The sequence below is a fragment of the Nelusetta ayraudi genome, unplaced genomic scaffold (assembly GCF_046127955.1).
Source record: "Nelusetta ayraudi isolate G7.1 ecotype Tasmania unplaced genomic scaffold, CSIRO-AGI_Nayr_v1 ptg000060l, whole genome shotgun sequence".
Taxonomy (NCBI): domain Eukaryota; kingdom Metazoa; phylum Chordata; class Actinopteri; order Tetraodontiformes; family Monacanthidae; genus Nelusetta; species Nelusetta ayraudi.
The window spans coordinates 1,279,966-1,292,267 of record NW_027466110.1 but is presented as its reverse complement, the minus strand read 5'-3'; the positions used below and the strand labels follow the sequence as shown (position 1 = coordinate 1,292,267).

General features: G+C 45.9%; 1 protein-coding gene and 1 long non-coding RNA gene across 3 annotated transcripts in view; one reads left to right on the top strand and one right to left on the bottom strand.

Annotated features, from left to right (window-relative positions):
- The window catches only part of erbb4b (erb-b2 receptor tyrosine kinase 4b), a 226,887-nt gene that overhangs the window by 194,035 nt on the left and 20,550 nt on the right, over positions 1-12,302 (top strand). The window contains exon 20 of one of the 2 annotated variants that reach the window (XM_076039762.1): positions 1,108-1,290. In XM_076039762.1, coding sequence (XP_075895877.1) covers positions 1,108-1,290 — 183 coding nt within the window. Of the gene's footprint in view, positions 1-1,104; positions 1,291-12,302 lie in introns of both variants that reach the window. The other variant, XM_076039761.1, reaches the window with a different exon arrangement.
- The window catches only part of LOC142897437 (uncharacterized), a 28,512-nt gene that overhangs the window by 6,883 nt on the left and 9,327 nt on the right, over positions 1-12,302 (bottom strand). The gene's annotated exons all lie outside the window — the stretch shown is intronic.

The following is a 12,302-nucleotide window of genomic DNA, read 5'->3' as shown; positions in this document are numbered from 1 at the left end:
CACCTAAAATTGAAATTCAAATCATTTTTCTTCCTGCCGCTGTGCTGATGCGTGAACAGCATCGGTCTCACTCTGAATTGTGTTTGGTTGCAATTTTGTCCAACTGCAAACCCAGAGATGAACACTGAGTAAATCTGTACTTGGGAAAACTTGTAGGACTTCTTCTGTTTATCCGTGCCAATAGATAATGTGTGACGTGCATTTTTACCTTCTTATTTCCATGATTCTTTGTCGACACAGAAATGGATATTTACCCATCGAGAGAATTGTAATATATCGACATAATTTGCTTATTTATGGGGGGGGGGTAAGCAATAAATCCATAACTGCATACAAGCTAGTATTCACCCCAAAGATTGATTCCCTTTTGAACATGATTTATGTCAGAATGGATCGCATGAAAAATGATTTGTCTATACATTCAATCGCACTCAACCAATGCGGTGTGTTATTTAAGTGCAAGGAACAAAACTTTGGACGCTGCAGTGGACTAAAAATCAGTCTTAAAATGTGTGAACTTGATTCCTTCTTGGAACCAAGCAGGCAGATGGAGACTCGTTTTCAGACTTCCACCTGATTTATCACCACACTCACTTCTCCCAGCGCGCCCCTGGTCACGTGACTGCTGCGACACGCATGCGTCATATATAATCCGAGTGTTTTCCGGCCGTAACTCTCTCCTCTGTCAGAGTTTCTATTGGTCTCTCTCTCTCTCTGTGTTGTATATCTGGCCGTCCTCATTTCACCAATAAAAACCTGCTGTGTTTATGGCTGCACCACCTACCAGCCTGTAATGAATCCTCGAATAATGTGATGTTGGGTGTGATATCAACCCTGCACCTCAGCTGGTGCCTGCAAGTTGGTTTGGGCCTGTGTTATATAAGCCAAACAAACAAAAAATAGACTTTGGTATCTGACATCCAACGACATCAAAGCGGTGAATTTGGGGAATTTACTCAGAACTTTTCAAGATCAGCCGGCTGTCGGAATTCCAAAGAGGCCCCTGTTGCCTGAAAAAGAGGCAACAGTGTCCTATTCTAAAAGTCATCATCGGTCCTTAACCCCTCGCCGCCACATGCCTGAGTGTTCTTCTGTCTCATTCAGGAGGCTCTGATCATGGCCAGCATGGAGCACCCACACTTGGTCCGCCTGCTGGGCGTCTGCCTGAGTCCCACCATCCAGCTGGTCACACAGCTGATGCCTCACGGGTGCCTGCTCGACTACGTCCACGAGCACAAGGACAACATTGGCTCCCAACTGTTGCTCAACTGGTGTGTCCAAATCGCCAAGGTAAGGCACCGGAAAACACAGCTGTGAGTTTTGCTGTGGAATCAGCCGGTTGGCTGACTCTGCACATTGTGGCACTTTGGATCTGTGGATTGTAAATATTGCACTTTTCACTTTTGGTGTCTGGTTTTTTGTTTGCAATTTGGCAAAACAATGAAGTGCATTTTTGCTACTTGCACATGGTCTATCACAGGGGTGGGCAAACTTTTTGACTGGTGGGGCCACAATGGGTTGTAAAATTGGACAGAGGGGCCGGAGCAGGAGCAGATGGATGGAGTGTTTTGGTGAGCCACCTCATAGGAAAAATGACTCTTAAAACATCAATGAAATACAGCTATTTTATTACTTTTTCTTGCTATTAATAAAACTTCTTCCAGTTGGCAAGTAAAAGCTTAACAGGCCGCATATGGCCCCGGGCCGTACTTTGCCCATGCCTTGTCTATCAGGTATTAGGTACCTGGTACTAACGAGGTCAACTTAAGGAAGTACCCAGCGAGTCCAATGTCCCGCCAAACATGCAGCCCTCAGAAAAAATGAAAATGACTCCGCAGTGCCACTGCATTGCAGCGCAACACTTAATATCTCAGATACATATTTCTGTTGCCTTGTCTTCTCTTTATTTATTTTTTTATTTTTGCCTAAGCCGGCGGAAAGTCGGTGGTGCAGTAAGCTGCCATGGGAAAATATTAAACCATTAATTGAACACTGGGACGCAGCTACAATTGCAATTTGTGAAAGGAAAAAAAGAACCCTGTGTTTTGTTTCTAATATCAAAGGCAATCGGAGCAGGCATTAGGTCTGGCAGGCTGACAGCGCATGCTGCGCTACACAAATACTATCACGGTATGGAATTAATCACGCAAATTGCTCGGTGGGGGGAAAAAAACGGAAAAAAAAAACATGTAGATTTTGCCCCTGCGCGCTCGCACACACACACACACACACACACACACACACACACACACACACACATGAGCGCATACGTGTGTGCTTGCCTGCCACGGGTTGTCAACACGCACAGATGCATAATTCATAAAGGGCAAATACGATGATATATTATTCACCGCCTTTGTGAGTTTCGAACCTGGGCTCGACTGATTGGCAACGTCGCCCGTCAGGGGTGAGTTCAGTCTGCCTCAGCCGGTGCCGCACTTCACCGCGGCGGCCACAAGGTGAACACGAGGCGCCACGTGTCGGACCCGCTAGGACTCAGCCCTGACTTGCAGTCGAGCGCAGATTACACATCAGTCGGCCCGCCCCTGGAAGCCCCGGCGAGTGACGGGATTACAATAGTTGAGGCAACACCCCCTGCGGCCCTCCCTGCCCATTCCCCTCCTTCCACCCTCCCTCCCCCCGTCACGAGTGCGGCGCCGGTCGTGGATTATTAATGGAGCGATCGGCCGCCAGAGTCATACTAATGAGTGGATTCATTAGAAGCTGCTACCCCGACGACCACGGAAGTGGGTTTTTTCCCCCCTTTCCCTCTCCCTAGGATGGATATTTCCCAGCCTGTCATACCTCAGAGTGCCTCCCCCCACCCTCCCCACCCACCCATTTTATCACATTTTTCCCTCATTTATGTAACCCCCCCTTCCTCCACCCTCCCCCTATCATCCGAGGTCATCGTGCTGTTCACACACGCCGGACACGCAATGAGCAGAGACGCTGACGTTTCAGATGTTTGTCTTTTAAACTGAGGCGGAGGTGAAAAAGGGAGCTTTTGAATTCGTTAACTTTCACCTCCCTGTGAGTTTTTTTTTTTTTTTCATCCTCTCTTCCCCTCATGTGTATTTCTCAGGTTTAAACGTCTAGTCTCTGGTGGCTTTGGGCCACAGTGAATAAAAAACTGGTTTCCACTAGAGACTGAGTTGGTAGTGCGTCGTTATTTCACTTTGTGTTGAGGGTGATCGTGGCACTGGTGGTGGTGTAATAAAAATAAAAGTCTGTGAAATGCCGTTGAAATAACAGTTTACATATTTGACTTGAGTTCTTTTTCATCATTGCTAAAAAAAATCAATTTGTGCATTAGTGCAAATTTGTTGACCTTGACTGACAGTCATTTGAATTTTAAATGCCACTCCAGACTATGGTTAGTTTATTTTCCACTCTTAGCATTACTGACACACTAGATTTATTTTTTTTTATTTCAATCAGCAGCAGCAGCAACAACTGTGCTAATACACAAAACACAGCTTTTACCTCCACTAGTGGTTTTAGGAATGAGAAATTAGAATGTTGCTCAAGCTATTACGTGATTTATTTTTTATTTTTTATGCTGCTTATTTTTTTAATGGCCCCCTAGTACAAATATATTGATTTATTTTTCTCGTTCTCAAGTGAGTGAGACGTTAATTTTCTGAATGGCACCTGTAAGCGACTCAGTAATCGGTTCCTCCAGAGTTAGACCACTAGCGGCATGGACAAGTTGTCGGAATCAAAACTTGAGATTCAAACGATTTGTTAAGGACTTGCACATCACAAGCGCTAAATCCATGATGTGTAATATGCTTGCTAAACTTTCAGGGGCAAGTTAGTAAATTAAAGCCATATTTATCACATGAATGGCCCTCCGCCTCAAATAAGGCCATAAATGACCAAGAATTTCCTCCCGACAACCTTCAAATTGCTAAGACTTGGACAGGAAATGTGCTCCAACATCGCCTAGTTTCTTTGTTCTCAAGTCAAAGTTGTTGCTTTTTTAACTACTAAATTTAGCTTCTTTTAAATGCAATGTTAGCATGTTTTTTTTTTACGCTTTCTTCACATCTGACAGAAATGAGATAATCAGTGCATCTTTAAGCAGGATATTTGAAGTTGATTCAAAACGCATCATAAGCCAAACAGAAAAGAAAAAAAAAAAATCAAGAGTCAACACGAGTCTCTGAAACGTAACACAGCCCGGCTTTTCATCCCGGTACAAAAATAGGCGCGTTGCTCTGAGGCATCCGAGTGATACGGATCCTCTGAGACAATTTGGTACATCGGCAGCGACTTCAGAATTAGTACAAGAGAGACCAAAAAGTACAGAAGCGAAACTGTACCAGCAGCCACATTAAAAAAAAACGGTGACGTTCCCCCTGCGAGAGATTTTCCTGTTAAATATTTAGCGTGAACCAAATGTAATTTCCCTTTGAAGGGATCCCGCTCGCGGAGCGGAGAGGCTCGTGTTGGGATAAGTGGCGTAGAGATGCACACGTCAGAGATATCTGAGCAGAGCAACACACCGATCCCAGGCAAGGCTCTTGACAACATTTATCTCTCACAATGAGCCGCTGGCTGGTTTTCCTTGGAGCGACAGGTGGCGAGCGGCTTGGTAATGTGTGTGTTAGAGCCGTTCATTGGTTCATTAGCTAATTCAGAAGTCGTGAGTGTTAATAGGTGGGTTTTTTTTTTTTCCCGTTTATTCCTGTTGAGTCATCTGCACAAAGTTGTCCGCCGTGCATCTGTAAAGTGCATCGGAGTAATGAAGATTTCATGAGTTATTTTGACATAGTCCACGCTCATGCTGTTGTTATCTTGGGAGGCGAGAAATATGAGATAATTGCTTCATTAATTAAACAAAAGGCGCTTTGCATCAAACTTTGTGTACTGTGTCGTTGTTAGTGTGGCAGGATATTTCAATGCTTTCTCCTAATTGAACGAGCAGTGACCGCGCAACCATGACTTGACAAAGTTCTTATATACAGTTTTTATTTTAATTATTTTTTTTGAAGACTGGTTCCACATGATCACAGAGAAAACCAATCCACGTCCTGCAACCGACCCAAAGCCATCAGTTAAACGAAATGTAATCCATTTTTTTGTTGTTGCAGTAATAATGACCTCTCACATTAGAGAGGAGAGAGCGGAAGAAGAGAAAAAAAAAAAAGCAATCAAAGTCAAGTGCACCCAACATGCCATTAAACCTCTTAATGACCACAACCTCTCCGTATTCCGGTTCACCGCAATTAGCAATAAAATCCGTCACGGGTGTGAAGCCGTGCTGGAGCTGCTGGAGTGCAGGTCAGGTCTGAAGCTCACAGGCACACAGACCTGCTCCATCTGTTTCACTTGCAGCGGGGCCCCGACTCACACTGATGGCCAAGTAATAGACCCCGCTCTCTCCCTTGTTTCACATCATAGGGGTGGAGTTCGGAAAGAAGGGGGCAGGCCGGTGGCCGGTGTCCTTCGTGCAGAGCGGTGTCGCGCGTTTCTTAAGGAAAAAAACGATTGCCGCAAATAGGACGTTTAATCACAGATTTTCAAACGTGTTTCGACCGGCAGGATGTGGCAGTTAGCGTTTTGCCGAACATCTGCCCCGATCTCCCGCTTGATCGATTCAAATCCCAAGCAGATGTCTGTAAACTTCTATTATCCAGAAAACAACTTTGAGTCTGCGGCGAGTGAAGTTCAAAACTTAGCCGAGCATTTCCTCTTTTTAAACACACTCGCTTGATTGCAGGAGCCGCAGAAGCATTTTGAATCTCTCAACGAGTCTGAATGTCACGTCTTCTCTCTCAGTGTCCTCGCCCGCCCCTGCGTCCCGGCGCCAGTGGACCCTGTGCCTGTCGAGCCTTCGCCAAACACTTGTGCGCAGCCAGCATATCATAAAATTCCCACGTCTCTTGTTTTTCAAAGCGAGCGACGCCTTGTGTGAATCGGCCCAAGGTGGTTTTGAAGTGTCATCGCTCTAATAATAGGAGAAATGATCCAGAGAACCCAAACCAAGTAGAAGAACCTGACCAAGTTCAGGGATCTGGCAGCTGGAGTTGTTATTGCTTCTGTGACAGAGGTCTCCCTTTAAAATATGTCCTTCCATGTTGGCTCATCTGCAAGAAAACGTGCAATGTGTGAAACAGCGTCACACTCTCACAGACAGAGAAAGAAGGAGAGAGAGAGGGAGGGAGGGAAAGAGAGAGAGAGAGAGAGGCAGGTCCAGACTCCTCTGAAGGGAAAAGCTGCAGCGCCGCTGCCGACGTGCAGATCTCAGGTTCTCTCTGTGGCTTAACACACACACACACACGCACGCACACGCATGCACAGACAAGGCAGACACCCCCTCCCCCCACCTCTAGGATGAGATGATGAGAGATAGTGTATGTATTATTTACTGCAACCGCAGGGGACAAGGTAAATCAGAGCGAGGAAGCCTCAGCATCGTCTTGCAGGAGAGTGAGAGAGAGAGAGAGAGAGAGAGTGAGCGAGAGAGAGAGAAAGGGGGGGGGGGGGGTGGAGCGGAGCAAGATGAGCAACAGACATCAGCTCCAAAGGTGTTTTTTGAAGCTGCTTTCTACCTCACCATATGTTACTACTATGCATATATATATATATATATATATATATATAGTTTTTTAGTATTTATGGCCCAAAATTTTACCTTTGGCTCAAGGATAAAGCAACTGAATCGAGTAGTGAATCACATTTTTAGTACTGTGCACATCGCCGTAATTGTTTGCAAATGCTCGGAGGAGGATTTTGCACAATACTTAACAAAGAGCACACAGAGACGAAAAAACAACCTAACGACCGAACAAATGGATGACATTTGATAATAGCATCCATATGTTTTTGTTTTCTAAGTTTCCCCCTCTGTTGTTATGCCAACAAATGGCCTGCGTGGGGCGGCCTAATGGCTGTAGCGCACCAGCTAACATTAGCATCCGCACCAGTGCACATTTCAATCAGTCGCCGACATCGTGGTGAGCACTTTGGCGCATGTGTGAGGAGATGTTTTGCGTACGCCGTCTTTGCCACACGCGTTCTGCTTTGCATGTTGAAAGAAGTGGTGGTGGGAGAAGAAGAAGAAGAATAAGAAGAAGAAGAGGAGGGAGCGGCAGAGAGAGTCTTTGGAGGCTAATATCTGTTACTCAACAGTCATTGCTGCATATGTGCGAAATAGTCTCGGAAGAGCATCAACAAGGCCGTGTGGTTACGAGCTCAGCAGCAGCCTGCTCAATTTCGACGGAGCCACAGATCAATCTTAGATTGCTGTTAATGTCTCCCATTACTGCATCCTGCGATTCCCCCCCCCCCTTTTATTATCCCGCTAATTATCGCTATCATCATTATTATCATTTCTCTATTACAGTTCATTACCCGCGGCCTGATAGGAGATGGTTTGATGCTTTGAATGGCGGCTACTTCCTATACGTTTCCTAATTTGACTGTGGCATCGCTGACGAGCCGCGCAAGTTAATGCGTTAAAAGTGTATAAGAGGGTGAAGTGAAGTAGCTCGGCGTCATTGTGGAGTCTGTGCCTGTCGGTGCTGCAGAACAAGTCTTATTTGTAAAACTTTAGTTTCTATTTAGACAAAGAAAAATGGTTTTGGGGGAGGGTAGGAGAGAAAAAGCGTGTCTGCGCCAAAAGCTTTATTTAGAAAGCTTAATTTTATCCTTGAGTCTTGTGAGCCGTTGCCTTTGATACAAGTGCACCGGCAGACTGGTGTATAATGATCGGCGCCAAAGAGCTGACACACATTCTGCTTCGCCAGCTAAACAACAATCTGCTACCAAATCTGTTACTTCTCTGAAAATCGATACTCTATCCTCCAAACTTGCTTTCCAAACGGCTTGCGACTGCCAAACTGCCAAGTTGCGCAGGAGGATTTTCCTCAGTGCAATTCACGTCAAAATACAATAAAGGGGGAAGAAAAAAACAACAACTATCCACTCAATTGCCAGCACCTGCGCGGAATCCTGTGACTGCAAGGCAGTTTCGTTTCCCAAGTAAATGTAAAGGCCCGTCCTTTGGGCATCATCGCAGATCAAATCCGAGTATTTGTTTACTGCCGAGGTGTCTCGGCAGTGTGTTTTCAACACAGCCGCCCCTGTGCAAACAACCTCAGGCTATCACTATTCATTTCCCTCGCTGGAAAAGCGACCAACCGTTCCGGGCATCCCACACTCAGACTCCTGGCTCGCGAGAAAAGGGACGCATCCCATCACGTCTTGGAGAAAATTGGCCCAAAGTTATTCTCTCAGCGGCTGCTGCTGCTGCTGCTGCTGCTGCTGCTGCTGCTGCTGCTGCTGCTGCTGTGTCTCTCCCAGCCACCGGCGGCAGCCAGCTTCTGACTCACAACCGTGTTTGGCTCATATGCCGGACGCACAAAGAGGGACCAGTTGGATTAAGGAGGAAAGCGTCGCACGGTTTAGCGACAGTTCACGTTGAGTTCAAAATTTAAAAAAAAGTTTTACCCACGAGGCTAAAAATCACGAGCTGCCTAATCAATTGGATATTGAATAGAACCGAACTGCCCTTTTATTTCAAAAAGTGTACTTTTTTCCAGTTTAGTTTTCTTTTTTTTAGGGAGAAAATATAAAACTTTAGGTTTTATATTTTCTCCCAAAAAAGAAGAAAAAAAAAATGAACCGGAATCTATTCAGGTCATAATGAACTTCCACAACCCATTAAACGTATCAGTAGTAAATGGGACACAACCGCTCTCTTTATCATGACTCCATTGCAGGCCAAAGTGTCCCTCTAAACGTGTCACTCTGGGCCTTTTCAACACATTTTCCCAAAGCCACACTCCTGCTGCACATGTGCGCACAATCTTCCGTGACTGAGCAGCAGCACTTTGATCCCAACCAACCAACCAACCAACCAACCACAGTGTATGTACGATCCGGCCCTCGGCAATCTGTCCTGTCTCACTTTTAGTTTACACCGCTGCTTTAAATAGCCTCATCGGCCACCGTCTGTTGTTATTTAGCGCTCACTGCAAATGACGGGCAAAACTGCAGATCAACAGTTGAGAGGAGGTGAGAGGGGGTTCAGTGCAAAAAAAAAGTATATTTTTTTGTGCTGCAGGCCCATTTGGCTGCCCAACCTGCCGCCGTAGCTTCCGCTGTGGCACTTTTTTCTGGGTTTTTTTTGTAGCCGCGAGCGAGCGAGCGAGCGCTCGTCGGAGCCAAAGCGAGAGGCGTCCGGGCCGAGAACGAGAGCGATTGGAATGCGGCGCCGAGCGGAGCGGCGTGCCAAGTGCATTAACGCCTCCATCTGGCGTCTCGTACTTCACCTCCACTCGCTCCTGCTCACCTCATTGGCCTCTGCCGCCCTCACGGTCGGACCTGTGTGGGTCCTTCCAGCCCAAGGTCATGTCGCTGGCATGCGCTGCGATTGCGCCACCTGATCTCCCTCCTAAAAAATAGAAAAGGTGCCCGTCGGGCTTCTGGCACGCCGCTGTTGCTGGCGCGGCGGCGACTGCGACTGCAGCCTGACCCTCCGTTTCTTCCTGCGAGGCGGCAAAATCTGGGTCACACATCTCGCAGACCGACACACAACACAACATCTCGGTTTGTGTTCATATGAATGTAGCAGCAATACTAGCAACAATAAGTAACAAGCAACCAACCAACCAAACAAACAATAAATAATACAATACAGTTAAATGTCCATATTTATACATGTGAGCACTGTTGTCCTCCTCTGGTGAAAGCATTAGCATTAGCATTAGTTTCTTGTGAACAGCTTTAATTGAGGAGGAGTGTCCAAACGATCCTGTGGACCTGGGAGCTACACAGTCGCCATTGCAGGAGGCTCGTGTGTTTGTTTGGCTACAGCTCCAACATCTTTTTACCAGTGCAGAAAACAGCGATCTTCATCCACTAACACAATTCTTCACTTCTGCCTCATTCTACCGTCTACCTTCCTTGTGGTTGAACTGATGTATTTGCCGCCACTCTGGTATTTACTTGTTTGCGTTGCAGTTTACGTTGCAGCATCGCTGCCAATTGAAGGTATTTGAACTAAACCTACCTAGTTGATCAGCCAGAATAATCACCTCCTCTCTCCCTTCTTCTGCTGGTTTCAGCTACTTCTGCTTCTTCCGTGGCCGAGCAGCGCCGTCCGTGGCTGCATTTCTTTGCAGTCCTTCAACTCAAGTTTTGCATCAAATCATTCAAATTAAACGAGGCGCTACGGCAGGTTTATTTATTGTTGTACATTTCTTTTCAAGCAAATGATCAAAAGCGTTCTCGTAATAAAGTTTGCCTGACAGATAAACGGACAGAAGCGTCCATATTCATTGTTTGCACGTGCCCCCATTAAGAAAACCAGAGAACGATCCGAGACGTTGTGCAGTTGTAAAGTTTAGTCTGCTGTAATGGAGAGCAAAGGAAGAGAAAAATCTACCTTTATCTAAAATTAAAATCGCATCCATAGAGAAATAAAGGCCAAGAGTTGCCTTTAAGCAGATGAGTTGTAACCTGCAGTGTATCTTTTAATTCATCACTGCCGACAGGTAACATTGTTCTGTTAACCTGGGTCCATCGCCGGGTCTCAAAGTTTTATTTACGGGCTGAATAAAATTCAATTCCAAATTCAATTTCTGGAACTGATGCCTGCGTGTCTGCTTCATGTTACACGATCTTATTTCCTTTTCACTGCCCAAGAGATAGTTTGAGTTGTTTTTTGTTTTTTTTGTTTTGTTTTTCCAACATTGCTATTATTGTTGTTCATTGATCTATTTTTTCGGGACTGAGCCCCGGCGATAGGACCAGCTCTGAAGCAGAGCAGGTCATTGCAGGGCGAAGACCCGATCGTATCTCATCCTTTTCTTCTTCTTCTTCTCGTTCTTAGGCGTCTTTCACACCCTGAACATCCTCCAAAACTCTCCAAATTTTGCATGGAGGTAGAAATTGGGGAAAAATGTCATTAAATTTCTTGTTTCTCCAGCGTTTCCTCATGGGGGCCGACCACGCCGGGAGTTGTATTTGGTCTGCCCATGGGGGTGCTGTCCCGTGGACGGCTGTGACCCGGGTGGCTCTGCACCTTGGTGTGGGGTCTCCCGTCTGCCTGGGCTGGGGCGGTCCCTGTGGCAGCGCCCCCTGCTGGCATGGGCCATCTCTCCTCTCGGTGTGTGTGGCCCCAAAATGGTAGCCTTTTCCTTACCTCAGAGTTCAGTTCCAAGCCATTCCTCCTTAGCGATAGTCTGTATGTGTGTGCGTGCGAGTGAGTACAGGTACACACCTGAACAGGCACACAGGTACGCCGTGTGTAGGTGTTTGTGTGTCTCTGTATTTGTGAGTGTGGGAGGGTCGGGTTTTGTTTTAATTCGGGACTGAGCCCCAGCGCAGACCTGCTCTAATTTTATTTATTTATTTTTTTTCTCTCTTTTGTTCACGTTCTCTTTCGTTGTTGTGAGGCACTTTGAGCTGCTCTTTGTATGAAAAGTGACCCACACACTTCGAAGGACCCATCCTACAAAGGACCCATCGGAAGGACACTGCAAAGGACACTGCAAAGGACAATCATCAGAAGGACACTCCGAAGGACACTCATCAGAAGGAGTGTCCTTCGGGTGTCGCCAGGTGTCAGGGGGCATCAGTGAGTCTCAGGGGGCATTGCCAGGCAGCGGCTGACGTCATCTGTAGGCGGCGGCTACAGAGGCACAGTCCCGCTAACACTTGGTTGCAGCTTTTTTTTTTATTATAGATTTATTTCGAACATGTGCTACGAACAAAAATACAAACAAGAAGGAAAAAACACAAAAGAAAGAAAACAGACAAACAAAGACAGCAAGCAGTTGAAACAAAAGTCGCCCAACATGCTCAAAAAGGAGCAGGAAGAAGCGATAGCTTATCTCGTCCTACCCCTTTGCATTCATTCCATCAGTTACATTTATACTAGCAAACATTGTGACAAAGTGCCAATATGGTGAAAAAACAAAATAAATAAAAATAAACCAATAAGTCATCATCATCACCACCGTCAAGTAAATAAATAACCGTAAACAATTGTGACAACCTTAGTGTTTGTCACACCCTTCTTCTTCTCCCCTATACCTTGTAAATACCATGTGCTTGTACTGCTGTTTGAATTTGCTCATGCTTGAACATTGTCTCAGCTCCCTCGACAGTCTGTTCCACATTTTCACTCCGCATATAGACAAACAGAAAGTTTTTAACATCGTGCGAGCGTGGAGATGTTTTAAATTCAGTTCCCCCCTCAGATTATATCCCCCTTCTCTTTGAAAAAACTGTTTTTGAATATTTCCTGGAAGTAAGTTGTCGCTGTCCACAAACTTTAATCAGAC